This window comes from Varanus komodoensis, unplaced genomic scaffold, assembly GCF_004798865.1.
Source record: "Varanus komodoensis strain SLA01 unplaced genomic scaffold, ASM479886v1 scaffold3, whole genome shotgun sequence".
NCBI classification, from domain to species: Eukaryota; Metazoa; Chordata; class Lepidosauria; order Squamata; family Varanidae; genus Varanus; species Varanus komodoensis.
In genome coordinates, this window is record NW_025335761.1 from 58,873,773 (window position 1) to 58,893,795 (window position 20,023).

General features: G+C 41.8%; 1 protein-coding gene across 4 annotated transcripts in view; it reads left to right on the forward strand.

Annotated features, from left to right (window-relative positions):
• The window catches only part of PPP2R5E (protein phosphatase 2 regulatory subunit B'epsilon), a 77,057-nt gene that overhangs the window by 46,126 nt on the left and 10,908 nt on the right, over nucleotides 1-20,023 (forward strand). For all 4 annotated transcript variants that reach the window (XM_044435595.1, XM_044435593.1, XM_044435594.1 and 1 more), the window contains exons 4-11: nucleotides 10,166-10,267; nucleotides 12,822-12,914; nucleotides 13,686-13,816; nucleotides 13,926-13,985; nucleotides 15,954-16,062; nucleotides 18,281-18,334; nucleotides 18,434-18,484; nucleotides 19,864-19,983. In XM_044435595.1, the coding sequence (XP_044291530.1) occupies nucleotides 10,166-10,267; nucleotides 12,822-12,914; nucleotides 13,686-13,816; nucleotides 13,926-13,985; nucleotides 15,954-16,062; nucleotides 18,281-18,334; nucleotides 18,434-18,484; nucleotides 19,864-19,983 (720 nt within the window). The remainder of the gene's footprint in view (nucleotides 1-10,165; nucleotides 10,268-12,821; nucleotides 12,915-13,685; nucleotides 13,817-13,925; nucleotides 13,986-15,953; nucleotides 16,063-18,280; nucleotides 18,335-18,433; nucleotides 18,485-19,863; nucleotides 19,984-20,023) is intronic.

The window sequence follows — 20,023 nt, forward strand, 5'->3', positions numbered from 1 at the left end:
AGAGGGGAGTGGGGCTTCAGTAGCAAAACTTCACAAGAAGTTGGGTTGTGGGGTTGGAGTATGTGTGTCAGGGTGGGGGAAGACCTGGAGGTGACATGTTTCCCTCTGAAGAGGCAGGAGGGAGGGAAGTGGAAAGCAGCTTCGATGGCAGGCTTTGGGAAATAATGGTGGTGGGTGCATCACAAAATGCTCTGCAGGGAGTTGGGGAGAGGAGTGGGGGCATATGGAGTGAAAGGCATTTTGGGGTCAGGGGAGCACGAGGCTGAATGAATGAAACAAGCAGCAAAGGCAGAGGAAGAGGCAGCATACTGATAAAAAAACACAAAAGGGCATGGAAAGTTTTACCATTTTTATTAGAACTAGCAGGCAGGTATTGGCAGGCTCAGGGTGGGGGAGTTTGGGAACAATTTCCAACAAGAACCAGCAAAGAAAAACTTGCCCAGAACACACAGCAGACCAGTAAAAAAAGCTGCTGATCAAGCAAGCGAGCAAGAGATTGTGGGCTGTGGATTCCACCACAGAGATGCCTGGGAAAATGCTGGAGCTGGCTAGAGGACTGAGAAGGAAGCAAGGGCGGAATGTGGGTAGTTCTGTGAATAATTGTCAGTGCTTAGCTTATTTGTGGCTTAGCATGAGGTGTGAATCCACTTTCTTGGGGGTTTGGCCCAAAGATGATGTCTCTGTGGACATTGCATGGCCTTTGGGCACAAACATGCTTGTTACAGAATGATCCGGTTCATATGATTTCACAGTAAGTTACAGTGGCTGGCCAGGATGCCTTATTATGAGCTGTATCATGTGGCAGGCATGCTTTGTATACTCACTGGTTGCAGCTAATTGCTTTGTCTGAGCCTGGTTGGCATGGTTTGTTGGCCGGTTAAACAACCCTCAAGTTACCCTGCCTAATCCCCTAATTAGCCATGATGCCCAGATTTGGATGACTTGATGAGCTGTGGCTGGGCAGTAATTATGCAAACCAAGCCAGGCATGCACCATGGCTTGCAACAAGCCACTGCAACTTTTTAAAAACCTGGGGGCTTGCATCAGTTGTGCAGGCTGAGTTGTGGTGAGGAGAATGACCTGATCGAGTGCTTGTAGCTTGTCATCCCCGTATCTTTATTGCAGAACTTAAAGGGGAAGTGGAAGTTGAATGTGATGATATGATATACATATACATATTCAAAAAGCATTAATTATATGATGTCAGCAGTCACTCTAATTAAATTATAGAACCATTTTTATTATTCAGTTATCGTTTCTGTTTTTCTATTTCATGAACTTCACTCACTGTGTTCTCTTGGGGAGATTTATAGCACTGCCTTAAAATTTAGAGCACATCAATTTAATCTGAATGTGATAGCTCTTGTAACCGTTCTTGTTACATATTAAATCTAGCATGACTTTAGGCTCATGTTTCTTTACCCTTCAGTAGCTATCTAATCATTTCCCCCCTCTTTTGGAGATATCTGCATTTGTCTTTGTTTAAAAGAACTTTGACAAAAACTAAAGCAGAAAAAGAAACTCTAAAGTTTGCAATTCAGTCTTTGAATGGCTGATTGGAAAAAGATAACTGTGTCCAATAATATTTGATAAACAAGTCTCCATGTATGAGGTATAGCAGCTATGAAACATGTAGCCACATATGAATGAACCTCTCGTGTGTGTGCACACTCACTCTCTCACTCACACATATATAATTAATGCAATGTATTAACTAATATAATTGATGTAAATACGGCGTATTTGCCAGTAATTTCTTTGCATTTTATTGTTAGCAGACCTGCTGAGCTCTATGGGTCAAACACATGAGCTGCTGTTGACAACACATTTGTGGGAGACATACTACTCTTCTACCATTTATGTTAACATCAGACATTTATTCATGGGAAAAAAAACTAATCTTAGAATTTGAGAGATGTCTTGTTCTTTTCCATGCCTGCTCTTTCTACTGTGCATATTCAGGACTAGAAATTCCCACTACTTCTCCTATTATTGAGAGTGTTCAAGAAAAGTGAGCAAGGAAAGATGAGGGTGTTCACGGAAGGATTGGGCAGCCACATGTTGGGTATTACATTAGCGGATCCGACTGGAGCTGGGTGTCAGACTAGTTGGCCTGGGAGGCCTCTTCTGACTCACCATGTTTCTAGTTTGACTAAAGGCCAGCCATTTTAAAACAAACAACACTAAAACAGTGTTTTCCAGTTACAACCACTAAACACTGTACAGATATATGAGTGCTTCATATAACATGGGGATCCCCCTGCCCTCGTTGATTATAGTGTCTAGGAATGACTTTATTGAGTTGGGAGTAATTTGGTAGACGCATCCCTAGGTGCAATTTTATGCTTGAACTAGACCTTTCAAGTAGATATGTAACAAACCTCTTACACTCTTGCTTCTTTTATGGAGAGGGATTAGTGTTAACTGGAAAAGGGCAGAACATCCCTTCTGCTTTTCTCCTTTACATCACCCCATCCTACAGTTGTTTTTCTGTAGTGTTTCCTTCATATAAACTGGAGAGGGACTTCCAGAATGGATTCTGCTGGGGCCTGCAGAAGCCAACTCCTGCAAGTTCTAGCTGAGTTAGTCTGCATCTTGGGTGGGGTTCAGGTGGAGTGGGAAGTGGTGCAGGGGAATCCACAGCTTATCTCAGCAGTGACTAGGAGAATCCTCTTTGCGTTGCTCATTGTCTGGGTGGAGTGTGGGAAGGGTAGAGGGTCTGTGGGCCAGACTGGACCCAGCAACAGCTGTAAGTTGTCTTCACCCAATTAAAATATAGTTCAGCCCTCATTCATTCATCACCAATTTGGGCGTTTGCAATATATTATCTAAAGTATGTAGCCCCCCTGCAGTAGAAAATAATAGAAATCCATAATATACATGTTGCTTGTTCATGTGGCAGTCCAGTGAATGTTCAGAATAAGATACTGGGATTGTAAACATCCTCACAAATACTGGTATACTGATATTATAGCAATATGATGGGGGGTGTCATAGAGCTGTAGACCAGCACAAAACTGGAAAAAATCCTTCTGTTTCTACTGTTGTTATAAATTTACCCAAAAAATTCTAATGGAGTGAACTTGTATTATTAATTAATATTGTGTGCTGTTGAGTAAATTAGCATTTTGATTTCAAAAAGTGTAAATCATTTATCAAATACATAAATGCTTTTAGCAATAACTATGTGGCCTCTTAATCAATTGGTTGCTTTCTGAGATGGAACCTTCGTATTCCACAATTCTGCTATGACTAAGCATCTTGTAAGCTCATATTTATAGTATCTTCTTGGTTTGCTCATTTTGTGAATTTGTGAACAACAGGAAGAACTTTTTCACTGGACTTGAGCCTTCTTGATACGGCTGCGACGCCTGCACGGACAGCAGCTCTATCCTGTGGCACATAAGAAAGTGTACAGAGCTCTCTTTTTCTTACCCCCCTCACTGCGTACACACAGTAATCATGCCAGGCCAGGTCAAGGAAGGGGAAGTCCCATCGCTGTCCAACCTTCTCCCCTCTCACTGGTCAAACAGTATGAACACATTCCTTGAGTCAGTAAAGGAAGAGCTGGTATGAAGACATGGAGGATGTGCACCTGTCTCGCACCCTCTGTACCTGATGTTGCACTGGCTGGATGTACAAAGAGGGCAGAACTCTGCTTGGTGCGGATTTCCTCTGTACATAATTGCTGCATCCATGTGGATTGTATTAAGCTACCTTTTTAATGTATTTACCTTTAGAAGCAGTTTGTATCCAAACTGAAGGATTTGCTTGACAAAATTGCTTTTTAAATGATGTAAAGCATATTATGCAAAGAAAGAGTCATAGTGAGCGTCACTGTTTTCTTTAGGGTTGTCCCAGGTTAGAAAAATTAGTACAGTTAGGATGCAGCATGTCACTAAAATTGTAAGAGTGTCAAGCAGTCTACTTACATGAGTACAATTTATGCTTGAAAAGGTTCCCGGTCAACATTTAGACGTATTTGTTAATCTTTGTAAGCCACCCTGTGAGACTTTTGTGGCATAAGAACAGGGGAAAACTAAGCAAATACATAGCAAGGCACCAGAAATTGTTATTAACCTCTTAGTGTGAATTAGTGTATAAGCAGATTTTGTTGCTTAAGGTTGAAAAATCCCGATCTGATATAATTTGGATTGTGCATGCTGAGAACTGCACACATGTATTACAGTTAAATTTCTTCAGTAGGAAAAAAATAGATGTGCATAGATTCTTTCTTACAGGATAAAAGTAGAGATGTGAAAGTGCAGGAAAAATCGAAATGAAGTCTGCTCCCTGTTTGTTTTTGGGTGTTATTTGGGGGTGGTTAGCATTGGGAGGGGGGATTTAGAAATGTTTCATTTCTCAGCAGATGGTAAATACTGTTTACAGCAGTATTTAAAAACATATTGTTATTGCCAAAATGTGTGACTACATATCTCTTGCATTTGAAATTGGTAATGCTCATTGCTCCTTGAGTTATTCAGAGATTGCTGTACTTGGGAGTGAAGGTGTACCATACAGTCTTTCTCTTGAATTTCTTCATGGCGCAGTGTACAACTGTTTGAAAAAGGTAATTCTATGTTAGATATAAATAGGAATAAATGAAAATTGTCAATATCATACTGTCCCTATACAAATCTCTTGTATGGCCACATTTGCAAAATTCTGCACCTTTCTGATCACTTTATCTAAAAGGGAATAATATACAATGGGGAAAGGTGCAGAAAAGGGCAACTAAAATGAACAAGGGGCCGGAGTAACTTCTCTGTGAGGGAAGATCTTGGGCCTGTATAGCTTAGAAAAATGGGGAGTTGTGATTATGTTATGTCAGTCACAAAGTCGTGCCGGACCCACCACGATACCATGGACGACATTCTTTCAGGCCCCCCTGTCCTCCACCATCCGCCGGAGTCTGCTCAAGCTTACACCAACTGCTTCAGTGACTTAACAGCCACCTTACCCTCTGTCATCCCCTCCTTCTTTTCCCATCAATTGTTCCCAGCATTAGGCTCTTCTCCATTGAGTTCTTCCTCTTCATTAGGTGGCCAAAGTATTTGAGTTTCATCTTCAGGATCTGGCCTTCTAAAGAGCAGTCAGGGTTGATCTCCTGTAAGACTGACTGGTTTGATCTCCTTGCAGTCCATGGGACTCGCAGGAGTCTCCTCCAGCACCACAATTCCAAGGCCTCAATCCTTTGGCGCTCAACCTTCCTTATGGTCCAGCTTTCATAGTCATAACATTGCAACTGGGAAAGCCCTACCCTTCACTATACGAACTTTTGTTGGCAGGGTGATGTCTCTGCTTTTTACTATGCTGTCTAGATTTGCCATATCTTTCCTCCCAAGGAGCAAGTGTCTTTTAATGTCTTGGCTGCGGTCACCATCTGGAGTGATCGTGGATCCCAGGAAAATAAAATCTGTGATAGAGGTGTACGAAAATATGCAAGGTATGGGGAAAGTGGATAGGGAGAAGTCCTCTTCCTTCTCCTCTACCAGGGCTGGCATTTGTTACCAAATGATGTAGTGATGGCCACCAATTTGGATGGATTTAAACAAGTTCATGGAGGATGGGGCTATCTATAGCTGCTGGTCATGGTAGTGACCATGGTAGATAATCAGAGGCAGTGTGGAGTATTTATAGCAGTTGCTAGAGAACATAAAGAGGAGGTTGCTTTGCCCTCCCATCCTACCTGTGCGCTTCCTTTTGGACTATCTGATTGGCCACTGTGTGAACAGAATAGCATGTTGGGCAAGATGGACCCTTGGTCCAGTCCAGCATGACACTTCCTACAGTCTTAATAGGGCCCCCCTAGAGTCTCCTCCATACTCTCCTGCCCTACATTGCTCCACCATCAGTGAGCCTAATTTGGTGCAAGAGTGACGTCTTGGAGTCTGCCAGGTGAGGTTTTTGTACAGCACCACTCCTGACTCTTCTTGGTTCTCAGTTCCCTCAGATTCTTGAATTTTCTGTATCATGAAATAAACAGATTAATATTTGAAAATAGAAGTACCTGATGAAAGTATGAACTGACAGAGTTTAGAAGCTTGTTTCAGTTCATGCAAATTACTCCTTTTTCCAAGGTCTGTGTTTGAAGTTCAGAAGCAGAAGCTGTAGGTTCTGCAATTGAATTTTCCTCGTCTCAATGATAGGATGGTGTGCAATAAAGTCTTATCTAAGACTTTATCTTAGTCTAAGTTATGACATTGCCAGTGTCTTAAGTAATGGAGCTCAGTTTCAGATAAATGTACATAATATTATCTTTATTGTGTGCAGTTATGATCTACTATTGAGAAAGGTTAATGCCATTATAAAGTTTAGCTGAACATTCAAATGTATTGCTGTTCCTTAATTATAGAACTGTTGGTCCCACTGGAGGATTTTCTGTCAGTGCAAATAATAACTTCAAAGGATTGATTTAATCAAGAACAGATTAGGGGATGAAGGGTTAACTGCAACCTTTCTTTGACTTCACTAATTATCAACTCTTCCAGAGGCTGCTATCCTATTCCTTTTGGGCACATTCATTTTGTCACTTTCAGAAATAAGCAGTTTTAAATTAATTGTCTTTGGTTGTATTGATATGTTTTTATTTGTAATTATGCTACAATATTGGTGGTAGTGCTGGACGATAAAGAAATGGGGAACTACTATCAGGAGAGAGATTGAATAATAGTTGCACTTAAGAGTTTTGGAGAGTTCAAAACGCTTTTCACACATTTTCTTAGTCCTTACAATAGACTTACATCAGTGTCCCTTATTTTATTGTTAATTGAGCAGGATTTTGTAGGGGATGAGGCTGCAGGATGGCCACTTGTTTAATTCCACTTATGAGTTCTTAGAAGAGTAAAATTGAATGGAGAGATCTCTGGTCCCTATGCTAAACTGTGTCACATAAATGAGCAATTTAATCTATTGGTTGAATTAACATAAATAGATCACTGGAGTTTGAATTTATTTACAGAAAAGCAAAACATAGGTTGTCCATTAGAAAAAATGTTCCAAAGGCAAATTAGTCTTGGTGTTTATTAACTGGTAATAAGCTCTTCTTTTTCAGTATCAAACCTGCAGCATATTTGGGCATAAGACAGATTTCTGTCAGTCTTCAGGCTTCAGTATATCAAAATGCACCCTCTTGTGGTGGGAAAAGGAAAAAGCCTAATAATAAAGCTCTTTAATTCCCAATTGTTATTCCCAAGTATTTTAATCCTCTCCTATTTCTTCTTTGTACTGCTTGTTTCTGCTCAGTGGATCTCTTCAAATCAGCCTTTTCTGGTTTCCTGGCTTAAATTCCTATTGTTAAAAAGTGCTGCAGAAATAACTAATGTTAATATCAATTTTGTTTGACCCAAAAATACACAGGAAAAACATGTAGTAAATAATGTAGGAGCCTGAATCAGGAGTGAACTATTTGTGGTGCTCAAGAGGTTTTGGGCTTCCACAAACATAACCCTGGCTGGCGTAGCCAGTGGTGAGGGATGATAAGATTGTAGGCCATGCATGGGCTACTGCGGCTGTATCATTAGGTGTTCAGGTAGATCTGCATTTTTAAAGTGAAGTATTCTATTTATTCAGCACAGTTTTGGACAATCATTGTTAATGCACTACATTTACATTCTGCTTTTTGAACCCGTTGCAAGGAATCCAAGGCAGCATACGTGATCTGCTTACTGTTTCATCCTCACAACAACCCTGTGAGATAGTGCCTGTGGGCCATCACTTAACCTGAGGGAGCTGTGTGGCGGGTCAGATTTCCTCAGCCTCCCAAATCACAGTGCAGCACTTCAGCTGCTACATCTGCTGGCTCTCTCATTCCTCTACTCACTGAGTGCTGGTGGTGATTCACAATAACACCATTTAAAAATACAGAAAGGGGTAACTGTCGTAAATCAACAGGCATAAATTATTACTGAAAACTTTTTTTGAGTTCTTACTAGATGTCTTAAAGGCCAGTAATGAGAGAGCTAACCAGCCTGTGTTTTAGTAGGCCAAAATTTAGGGTTTAGAAACTCACAGGCTTTGTTTCAAATCTGGAAATCTTTCTACTTAATTTAAACAAATATTTTGGAATAGTCCTCTGTGCTGTTCAACATCTACATGAAACTGTTCAGCGGGTATCCAGTCTTGGGCTATGTTGCCATCAGTATTCTGGTAACATGCAACTCTGTTTCTCCTTTTCATTGTCAGCCAGTGAGGCTGTGGATGTGCTGAACTAGTATCTGGCTGCGAGACTGGACTGGATAAAGGCTAACAAACTGAAACTCAGTCTAGACAATACTGAAAGTCTGTTGGATGGGGGTGGGGTAGTCAGCCTGTTCTGTTTGTAAGCCGCCCCGAGGCTTCGGCGAATGGGGCGGCATAAAAATGCTTTAATAAATAAATATAAATAAAAATAAATATGAGGTTGTCCTCCCTCGGAAGGAGCAGGTTCATAGCTTGTGGGTGCTCCTTGATCCATCTTTGTCGCTTGAGGCTCAGGTAGTTCGGAGTGCCTTCTACCAGCTTCAGCTGGTGTCTCACCTGTGCCCCTACCTGGACAGGGATAACCTGGATTCGGTATTCTATACTCTGGTAACCTCTGAATTAGATTGCTGCATTGCATTCTACATGGGACTGTCCTTGAAGACTTTTCAGAACCTGCAGCTGGTGCAGAACGCAGCAGCCAGATTAATAACCTGAAACTGTATGTCCAAACATTTAAGACCAGTTCTGGCCTGCTTGCACTGGCTGCCTGTATGCTCCAGTCCCAATTCAGTGTTCTGGTTTTAACCTATAAAACCTTGCACGGCTTAGGACCACAATACCTGTTGGAGGGCCTTTCCCAAGTGCAATCTTCTGAGATACTATGCTTAACCTTCGGGGCCTTCCTCTGAGTGCCAACTCTGAGATGGCAGCAAGGGGGAGGTCTTTGTCAGTGATGGACTCCATCTGTGGAATAACCTTGCCACTATTGCCCAGCTGGCTGGGACCAAATCTGTCATCTTTTTGGCACCAGTTTAAGAAAAGCCCTCTTCAGTCTCTCTTTTTGTTGTTCTTTCTGTTGTTAGTTTTTATCATCGGCTTTAGTGGTTTAAAACTTTTTAATTTTTTAATAGTCTTTATTTTTATTGCATTTTTTCATATTTTTAATGGATTGTGTAAACTGCCAAGATAACTTTGGCTGTGGTGCGGAATAGAAATGCAATAATGATGATAATGATAAGATTGAAAGGTATTAAGAGGATGAGATAACTTGAGAGTCAGTGGGGTGTAGTGGGTGCAGTTTGGGACGAGGATTGCAGATGCTTAAATTCAGATCCCTCCTTTGCTATGAAGTTCATTTAGTTGCCTTGGGCAGGAATATTTCAGCTTCTGTCTAGTAGGGGTGTTATAAAAATAACATGCTTTTGCTCCCACCTGATCGATGTCTCCTTTGTATTTGAAGTGAACACTCTAAGGAAAGAAGTGCTGGAGGCTTCATTCGCACAATGTGGACCCATGTCAGGCTACTTCCCTTTCTTGGAACATGAACTACGCTCTGTTCCCAGGGAATCCATGGGAAAGGCAGGCAACTGTTAATTCTCTCAGGCTAGTTTTAGACAGATGAGGAGGATGCTTGCTATTGCTGTACCTGCTGTTATTTATTTCACTTCTGTACTGTCCAATAAACAGCATTCCCTGAGTGATTTATGGGGGGAGGCAGGGGGGAAGAGGTTTAGAGCTGTTGTATAGCTTGCTCTCTGTGCTTGAATTAGTAAGGCCTGTTACCTACTCTCCTTGCAAGGATAAAGTGAGATAATTGTGGATGTACTTTCTAAAACATGGTGCTGTAGAAATTGTTCTTAGCTAAGAATAATGTGTCAGGATAAAAGCACAAGAATAACTTGACTCTGGGTGAATTCTAGCAATTTGCAAATGAATTCTGATGTCTTTGGCTTGTTTTAGGTGGCACTCTTCATGGGAGTGTCAAGTATAATGAGCTTGATAGATGAAGATATTTGTACCAGAACAGCAGCTGCTGGGCTGATAGGAACACGAATGGGCTAGAGGCTGGAAGAGTTTTAAGAGGAACACGGAAAGATTGAGTCTCCTGAGCATTTTAAATGTTTAAATCATGGCACCTGAGCTTCTGGAATTTGTTGTCTTTGTAGAGAAACAGCTTTTAATTTTTTTTGGTTCAATTTTCTAGGTTTCTTGCAATATATTCCGAACACTTCCACCTAGCGACAGCAATGAGTTCGACCCAGAAGAAGATGAACCCACCCTTGAGGCATCATGGCCACATTTACAGGTGATTTTATTTTAATGGGCTTTTAAAAATATGCTATTGTATACTTTAAAAATATACTACGTTATCTTTGCATGCATAAATGCACAGGTAAGCGCACGGGGAGAGGAAGGGAGGTGAATTGGCAGTGAGTGTCAGAAGAAAATGTTGGGAGGTATTTAAAGGACAAATCTGATCTTTCTTGCTCGTATTCTAACTACCCAGTACCCCAGCCTGGTGACTCTGGCTATGCTTCCATCCCCCTCGACCTTTGCAGCCATAGGATGGCAGGCAGGTGCAGCACAGTTGTGTGTGGAAGGGAGGGAAGCAGGTCCCCTGCAATTTCTGGTCCCCTATTTGATGGTGAGGCCCAGATGGTCTTCCCTGTGCTCTAGTGTTTCCCTTCAGAGAAGGGAGGCTAGGTTTACTCTTTTTGTAGGCCTCCGTGTATAAGCAGGTATGTTGGATTTTTATTGTGTTTTAATGCATTGGTTTATTATTGTTTTAAATCACATTTCATATATGGCTGCCGGCTGCCTTGAGTGCCATTTTTTGTGGGGAAAGGCAGATTACAAATCAAATAAATAGCAGCTACAAACTCTTGTTTATTTGGCTATGATGGGTACTGCAGCTTCCTTGCCACCTTCCTGTGCAGCTGCAGGGCCACAGTGGGGCTATGATGCCCCAGAATTAAATGCCTTCCGACTGCCTCTTTTAGGAATATGAAAAGAACAGAAGTTTTCAATTTCTTCAGTGTGCAATTTTAACAGCTGCTGGGATTCATTTTGGGTAGTTGTGTGGAGATGGTGGTTTCTAGATATATTATCTCCGGAAAAACTTTCCCCTCTTCAGTCTTTAATTCCCTTTGAGAATTACAGCTGCAGAGCTAACAAGTCCCTTTCCCTTGTAGAGGAAAGTATATGGATGAACAGTGCTTTTACAAGTCTGTATTTTCCTTGGTATTCTGATTTAATACAGACACTTGTTTTGTTTTGTTTTGTTTTGTTTTGCTTTGCAAAATGGAATTTTGAAAACTATCTTAAATACTTAGTCTCACTCTTCAGCAGAGGAACTGAGCAACTGACAGGAAGGACAGTCCAGGAATACAGAATCACATTAGGGAGAATTAGCTATAGCCTACAACTTTCAGTCCTCTTATCGACTTATTTTTAGGTTACTGAAACACCTGAGCCACATTTATGTGAAGCTACAGCTTATAAAATCAAATTCAGAGACACTTTAGTACTTAAGTAACAGTTTCATTGTATTCTCTTCTGTTCCTTGAACAGTGGCCTACTCTAGTTAGTTGCTTTCTCCTAAAATAAGCCAGCTGCCGGGCTGCATGCTTTGTACATGAAAGACACTAGGTTTAATCTCCAGGTACCTGGTTTCTCCTTATAGAGCTGGGAAAAAGACTCCTGTCTCAGATCCTGGATTATTAGTGCCAGTTAGCGTGGATAGCACAGAACTAAATGGATTGGTGGTTTGCTTTGGTATGAGGCAGTTGTACAAGTTTCTGTGTTCATGCAAATACCTGCAATTGAAGTCTGCCTTAAAATAATCTTTGGAAGGACACCCTTGCCTTGCTCAAAGCTGTGCTGTGCTGTCCTTTTGAATTTTCATAAAAGATCTACAGATTAAAAGCATCACAGCAGGAGGGAAGTTGCTTTGCAAAGTTATTTGGAGTGTAGAAACTAGGAAAGCAAAAGATACCCTTTCCTTCTGCTGCTGATTTTCTATGAAGGGGCTGAAGCGGCTTTAAAAACAAAAACAGCTGTTCAGCTGCACTTGCTTGTGTTTACATGTAGTGCATAGTTCGGCCATTGGGGAGTGTGTGCATGCATGTCAGAGCGTATGTGTAAGTAAGTGTTCTTCAGGCTAGAGAGAGCAAAATCCTTTCCGCAAGTTTAGACTCTTGATTGAATCTAATTATTCCACACCAGGCACGGGTGTTGTAGGATAACGCTCCTGAGCATTTTCTAATTAGCCTAAAATGTTTGCGAACTATTGCTTTATTTTATATGCGTTCAAGGGTCCGGGGCAGGGGGATGTTCTTGTTGATTACATTAGGGAGATGTGGCAAGCCAGTGAACGAGCGATTAGAGAGATTGGCAGTGCCTGCACTTAACAAGAGTTAGAATTCTTCTGACAACAGTTAAAAAAGAAGAATTAACGGGCACTAGGCTTGCATCACTCTTAGTTTATTCAAACACATGAAATATGGGATTATTTATTTGGATTTCTGTCCTACCCAATCCTTAAAATCAGGATCCAAAGGTATTGATTGGTCTGTATTATTTAGCTATAAAAATAGGCCATCTGAGTTACTTGAGAGATTATGGGAGGTGACAGAGGGAAAAGGAGTTTACCAGAGTTTGCAGCAGCAAACATTCCCTTCACATGGAGAATATTTAGTGCCTCTGTGTGGTGGATGGGAGAGCAGTTGGGATAACTTGATCCAGGAGCAGGCCCTTGTCATTATTTGTCTCCCCCTTTTAATATAGAAGAAAAACAATATTTTTGAATGTGTCCAGCAGAAAGTAATTTCGTCCTGACTAAACTGTGTTTTGATCTGCAGCTTGTATATGAATTTTTCATACGATTTTTGGAAAGCCAAGAATTCCAGCCCAGCATTGCCAAAAAGTACATAGATCAGAAATTTGTATTACAGGTAAGGGGATCTGTCTTCTTTAAGCTTGCAATGGCAGTAATTTCAAAAGACTTCTAACAGTCAGAAATTGATGTGTTTGAGGAACAGACTGCATTCCTGTTTCTCACATTCATGATAACTTCCTGTTGAAATGAACGACGGTAACATTGCAGGATGGTAGTTGAAGTTCACTAGAAGAAATGTTGGCACTAAGGAAGAGGTAACTTAACCAAACACATGCAAAAACTGTGCCACAGCATTTTCAGATGAAACAGTTCTCTCACTTTATGAATATCACCTGTTGTGCAAAAGACCCGCACCCTTCCCTCCCTCTTATGCTTGCAAGCGCATGAGCAGTGTGGGCAGCATCTAGTGGGGCAACTTTGCTGCTGCTGGTTCCATTCCACCCATGGGACCCCCTTGCACTCTGGCATGTCTAAAAATAACCCTAAAAAGAGCAGGAAGGCATTCTTCTGTAAGCCTTGCTGACCTGCCCCAATCCAGAAATTAGCGTTTCTTGTTATTTGTGGTTATTTTTAGAAGTGCCAAGCCCTACTGCAGGAGTAGGGCTCTCATGAGCGTGTGGGTACAGTAAGGCACAGCTTAGCATTTGGCAGGCCAGTATTTGGAAGTTAGGATTGGTTGGGATCAGGTAAGGAGTGTACTAAGTTCAAAACAGAGAAAATGGTTGCGGTGTGTAAGGAAAGCAGAAAGAGTGCAAAGGAAAGGCAGAAAAAAGTCAGATTTAGAGTCCTGCACCATATTGGAACTGCCTTTTTTTTCTTTGGATAGCTTTTGGAGCTGTTCGACAGTGAAGATCCTCGAGAGCGGGACTACCTAAAGACAGTCTTACACAGAATTTATGGCAAGTTCCTTGGTCTTAGAGCATTTATCAGAAAACAGATTAACAATATTTTTCTACGGTAAGTGTGTTTGGTGTTTGTTTTTTTGTGGTGGGAGCAGGGAAAGAAAGCTGCTTAAAGGGTTATGTGAGTTATATAAGTATTTAATCTATGTACTTTGCTTGGGCAGGTTTGTTTATGAAACTGAACACTTCAACGGTGTAGCAGAACTGCTGGAAATATTAGGAAGGTAATACAATCTCATTTTAATTACTGATCTCACTCATAACACTTCTACCTGGTGTTCAGTTTGATACATAAAAAGGGTTACCTTAATTTATTTTGAGAGTCAAACACTAGAAGAACATAATAGTTGAATTTTAAGAAAGCTTCATTTTCTTTCTCCTGTCCTTTCTCCAAGAAAGAGGGAGTTAGTGTATCGCCGCAATAACCCTGTGAGAAGGTGTTGTGAGCTCAGCCCTTCCCTTGCCCTTAGACTCCAAAACACCAGGCAGTCACTTTGCCAAGCAGATGTTTAGTGGCACTGCACAGCTACAGGACAAAGCAACTCTCAGAGCCTTCGAGTGAGTTTGGAAGCTTCTGCTCATGCCAAGAAAATTGAACCAAGCTGGAGGCTTTTCCCCAAGATCCTTTCCTTTTCAGTACCTCTGTGGGTTCCACCCTCAGGGTGGCTCCTGTAGGTAAAGGGCATCACGTGGGACCTACGCAAGCCCTCTAACTGGGCAGCTCGTTTCTCCCAACTCCTTTTTATGGGGTCAGGGACCGAGCAAGGCAATGGCTCTCCCTCCTTCCCATCTTGGACCACTCCTGGACCTTGTAAAACATTCCCAATCTCCTGGTTGGCCTGGGAACCTATGGGCAGCGATCTTGAGGGACCTTCAAAGACCTGTGCTTCTCCCTGAGTTCCCAGAGCTCCCATGTTCACTTCTTCAAGGTTTCCTCCTCCTCTAAATCCCCTGTCATGGTGCCTGCCAAGAGTGGCATTTGGCTTCACTCACTACCATAGATGTGTGTTGAAGAATGCATACTGTCCCAAAATCACACACTGAGCTTCATGGTTGAGTAGAATTTGATCCTTGGGCACATCTTTAACACTGTATCTCACTGGGAGTTAACCTGTTTGTTCCAGTTAAGTTCGCATATAACTTACAGAAACTGCATAACCTAATATAAGCCATTGCATTGCTAAGTAAATTGATAAGATGGGGAATTCCTGATTCTGGCATAAATTCAAAATGAGCATTCTTTCTTGGAAGTCTCTGTATCACCTTCAGCACTAGCACAAAGCAGGCGGTGTGCTTGTCCCTTTCCTATACCCAGCTGTGCCGCAGACAACAATTAATCAACATTACACATGTGTAGGTGTGGATGAAGCTGCGATAGCCTTCCCTGAAAACAGATATGGGTTTTCCTGACATAGGACAACATGCCTTGCCAGAGTTGGGTGCTGCCTTGTCTTAGCTGCCTTAAGCCACGCTGTATGGTATCTTTGCTAAAGTAGATTTAAAGATTTGACCTGTTAGTGTGGCAGTCTGCAGTTTACTAGGCATCTATTTCTGGCAAGATAATACTTAAAAATTTGCCACTATTTCATGTAAGTGCCTTGGCATTTTTCAAAGATTATAGCCTGTATCCTTAGCTGTAAGGCATCTGCTTAACTTTATATGCCTAGCCATATAGTTGTAGCTCATTAGGTTTTCTCATTATAGATTTTTTGCGTGATCTGTATCAGTCTTGCCCAACCTGGCACCCTCCAGCTGCTGTGAACTGCAGCTCTTGGATATGAGTCACATTTGTTTGAACATGAAATCTCTCTGATCCCGAGAGAAAAACACCAAGTTTTATCTTGGAAATTCCTTTGTCAAATAAATGTGGTTCATTCATTCACTTCTGCCAGCATGGAGGAAGAGCTGAATGCCAAAGCTTACTTCAGGTGACACTCTCCTAGGGGTCCACTTGTTAGAGGAAAGGTCCCCTGTAGAACTTCCTAATGTGCATGGTTTGCATGTATTGCTAAACAGTTTTCTGTTTGTTGTTGTTCTGTTTATGTTTGCAAGATCAGCTTTGTTCTGGCACAAATAGAACATGCTTCACATATGTACATAATTGTGTCAGTGCTTAACCCTTGCATAGCTGTGCTGAGATACTGTTTTCTATTGAAGGAGACTAGGATAATCCTCTTTTTTTTTGTTTCTAGTATTATCAATGGCTTTGCTTTACCTCTAAAAGCAGAACATAAACAATTTTTGGTGAAAGTGCTGATTCCTCTACATACTGTTAGGAGTCTATCACTCTTCCATGCACAGGTAGGAAATTATAACAGATTTTCTGTTCCTCTTTTTTGTTACAAATGTGAAACACTCTGCTGTACTGAACATGCAACTGTTCTGAATTGGAAATGTTTTATCAAACTTTCTGCAAAACTGAAACTTGTAGATATCAGTAAATGCACATTTTTTGACCTTGTCCTGTATCTGCGCTTCATTTTATAAATTTAGTAGCATGAAGTGCGAGGCTGTTCTGGGATGTGAATACTTGGTAGGACTTTTCATAAAAGGAAGTAGCTGCTCCCGAATTAAGCTTTCAGTCCATTTTGATCTCACTTGATGGGCAAAAGCTATTGATCCTGGTTCTCAAGCCAGAGGTCTTTCACAGGCCCTCACATCTGTAAAGCGGATACTTCTGCATTCCTTGGAGACCAACCCCAATTAGATAAGATTCTCTCTTGTATGCAGTGCTTGTGAAATGCATATAACCTGGTTTTCTATCCATTTGAGTTGAGTTCTTGGTGTCTTATTGAGAGGAGATGTTGTATCCTGAAATTGGAGGATTCAGCCACCTTGTCCTCTGTTTATATTTGAATGACCTGTTTCCCACAATCACCACTTCCTCTTGTCGGGTTATTTGAGGGTCGTTGCAATGTGAATGGGACTTGAGTCCTGGAGCTTCATAGTCCCTTTACCTTGTGTGACTGCTTTCCAATGTAAATCATCAATCTTGCATCCTCACCCACAGTGTGGCTGCAATATGTCCTGCATGGGAAAGTGCAAGGATACCTGTATGTACACTGAGAGGACAAGTAGCAACTCTGGAGGTGGGGCAAAGGGTATTGGTAAATTGGCTGATGGGGAGGTGTTCAGGCCCTCCTTCCATTGCCCTAAGCCCCATCTAATCTCACAGCCAAATCTGCTCCTGAGAGAAATATATAGAATTGGGAGATTTGCTCATATTTCTCCAACCTTTTGTCTAGAGTAGCCCACAGTCAAGTGCTAAGTAAGTCAGGAAAATCCAAGGCTGTTGTTTAGAACAGAGCATATTACTCTAGCAAAGAGCACGCTTACCTGTCCTGAACAGGGGTGAAGGAGGCTGCATAAAGTATGTGGGAAATGCTATCACGTGTTTCTGAAAGGGCGGCTTTCCTCTTGAAATTGGCTGGGCGGAGGCTGGCCTTTGTCTGCTGTAAGGGAATAGTGGGCCTATCAGTGATTTGCATCAGGCCTCGTGAGCTGCCAGTTTGTGTCATTACTCTGAATGCCTGGCACAAATTCTGAACTAGCTGCTTTATTCAAGATTTTTGTAGTATTCTTGCTTCCTAATGCAGCCTAACATCCTCCAGATCAGGGGTCTCAAACTCACGGCCCGCGGGCCAATTGCCGGGACGGGCGGGGCATGGGGGAGGGGCCCTGCGGGATGAGCGGCCCCCCACCACCGCGGGGGGGGAATACTTGATGCGGCCCAGCCTCACCCAGACTCTACTTCCGGCGGCCCCCGGGTCAGTTGAGTTTGAGACTCCTGCTCCAGATGTTTTCAACTATAACTCCATAAACCCTGACTATTGACCATGATAGCTGGGCTTATGGGAATTGTGGTACAAAGGTGGAGCTGCATCTGGAGGGAGTCAGATTGCCCACCCCTTGAACTGCTTTTATACTTCCCTTTCCAGAATCATAGGAAATAGCACTCTAAACTTTGCCTTGACATCCCTGTAGCTGTAGCCTTGCTAACTTAGACGTTGTCTAAGCCAGTCTTCGGTCATGCCAGCTCATTTCATGAGATGCCCCAGCACTGCCAAACATGCAAGCAAAAACATCCACAGGACCAGCGTGGCATTTAGAGGAGAAATCTGGAAAGTTTCAGATTCACATTTATCTAGTTGCTTGAGCATACAGAGGAGCTTGGTTGTTTTGATCAACTTGGTTCTAGGTTTGCGTAGTGCCAGCTCCTTTCTGGAAATGGAAACTACTATCAGAATGCAGTTTGGATCCAAAGCTACCCTTGTGAAAATGGAAGGCTCTTGAACTCACACAAGAGAAAGAGCGTTCCTGACTTGACTTTTGCCATTGTACCCACACTCCGCTCTGTACACTCCTCCTCCTCAACTTCGGGAGGAGTTGCTCAATCCTTTGATGCAGATAGTGGGAGGGGGGAAAGCCCAGCATCACCCTAGATTAGCCACCTTAATAGTACTCTTATTCCCCTTGCCTTTCCAAGAAAAAAGCTTCATGTTTTCATCTGTCTTTGCAGTTGGCATATTGCATAGTGCAGTTTTTGGAGAAAGACCCTTCACTCACAGAGCCTGTAAGTATGATATATTCACATTTTATATCTTGAATGCTAACTTTGCTAAGCACAGATTGGTAGCTAAATGGTTCATATGCCTTCTCTGTTTCAATTTAGGTCATTAGAGGTTTAATGAAATTCTGGCCGAAAACGTGCAGTCAAAAAGAGGTAAGCCCTAGGTTACCTACCTGTTTGACATAGGCTCTGTAGAAAAGGACAAGACAAAATCATATGTCCTCTGCAGATAGGGAGCTTTAGCATCATGCCAGCCCCACCTGATAGTCAGGCATAGGGACCTATATAAAAGGAACTCAGTGTGTGTAGGCATGATCTTTGTGGTCACTGTTGATACCTATGTGTGGATATAGAAAAGGGATAGAATGTATTTGGGTAGATAAAAGGTCTAGTCTCAGTCCTAGTGTATGTAGTCCATAAGTTTAGATTTGCTCATCCGTATTTTATTTTAACTCTATTTGCAAGTGCTTAATCATGGCGCTTCCCTATGCAGGCATGGAGGTGGTATTAGCACAGGAAAATTGGTTTCTGATAGACCTCCTGAGATAGTTGCAGCTATGTAAATAAATTCACACATACCTAACAATGCTTTTTAGGTTTTGTGAGACATCTGTGGACATAAACACGTGCAACTTCCTACTCTTGACCCAAGAACGTATCACGTTCTCCCATGTGTAAGAGTGTACTCCTGTCTGCGCTTTGTAATGCACATGGATGTGACTGTAAAGATTCACATCTTAGATTCAGCTTCCCACTCAGCTGTGAAGCTAACTGGCTAACCATGGTTAAGTGGACTGGTCTGCATGACATGGCAGCCCACAGGTTAAAAGTGGATGGCAGCCACCTGTACTGCCAGTGGGCATTAGAGGAAAGGAATGATAGAAACGAAGCAAGAATAGATACATGCCGTACGTGCTTTCAGTAAGGTGGAAAGTTTAGCTTCCTGTGAGGAGGCATGAACCCTCCTGCTAAATCATTTTATAAATATATCTTAAACTGTACAACATGTAGAGAAAGTGATTTATGAGGAATTTAATAAAATAAAATGTTTGACAAACATTATTGACTATTCAGATGTCAAAAGTCTTTTCTTTTGCACCAAGCTTGACAGCAGACTAATTTAGGATTTTGAATAGTAACTATTGTACATTGCATATTGCTGTAGGAGTGAAATAAAGGCCGCCTCCTTAATGCCATCTGGGAAAAGTCAGCTGTCCACTCCTTAAGTGTTCTAAGAGCTGTTTGACTCTGCTCTTAAGTGTGACATTTGGAAGTCTTGTGGTTTCACCTTAGGTACATCATTTTAAATGCTACAAACCTTCATGCTGCCATGCAAGTAACTTGTAGGTTTTTGTGGGTTTATAAGATGTATATGGATGATTGCAGCTCATACCTGGAGATGGAAAGCATTCCTTTTGTGCGCTATCTGTACTCATCTAAGTGCAGAATCTGAGTTGATATTTCCTTCCAAAACTGCTTGGAAAATTGCGAACAGACATCCTCTGAATGCAACCCACCTTTTTTCACTTTAGGTCATGTTTCTTGGGGAGTTGGAGGAGATACTAGATGTGATTGAACCATCACAGTTTGTCAAAATTCAAGAACCTTTGTTTAAACAAATAGCTAAGTGTGTCTCAAGCCCTCATTTTCAGGTCAGTATTGTTGCATGCCAATGTGCGTAAAAATCCACAA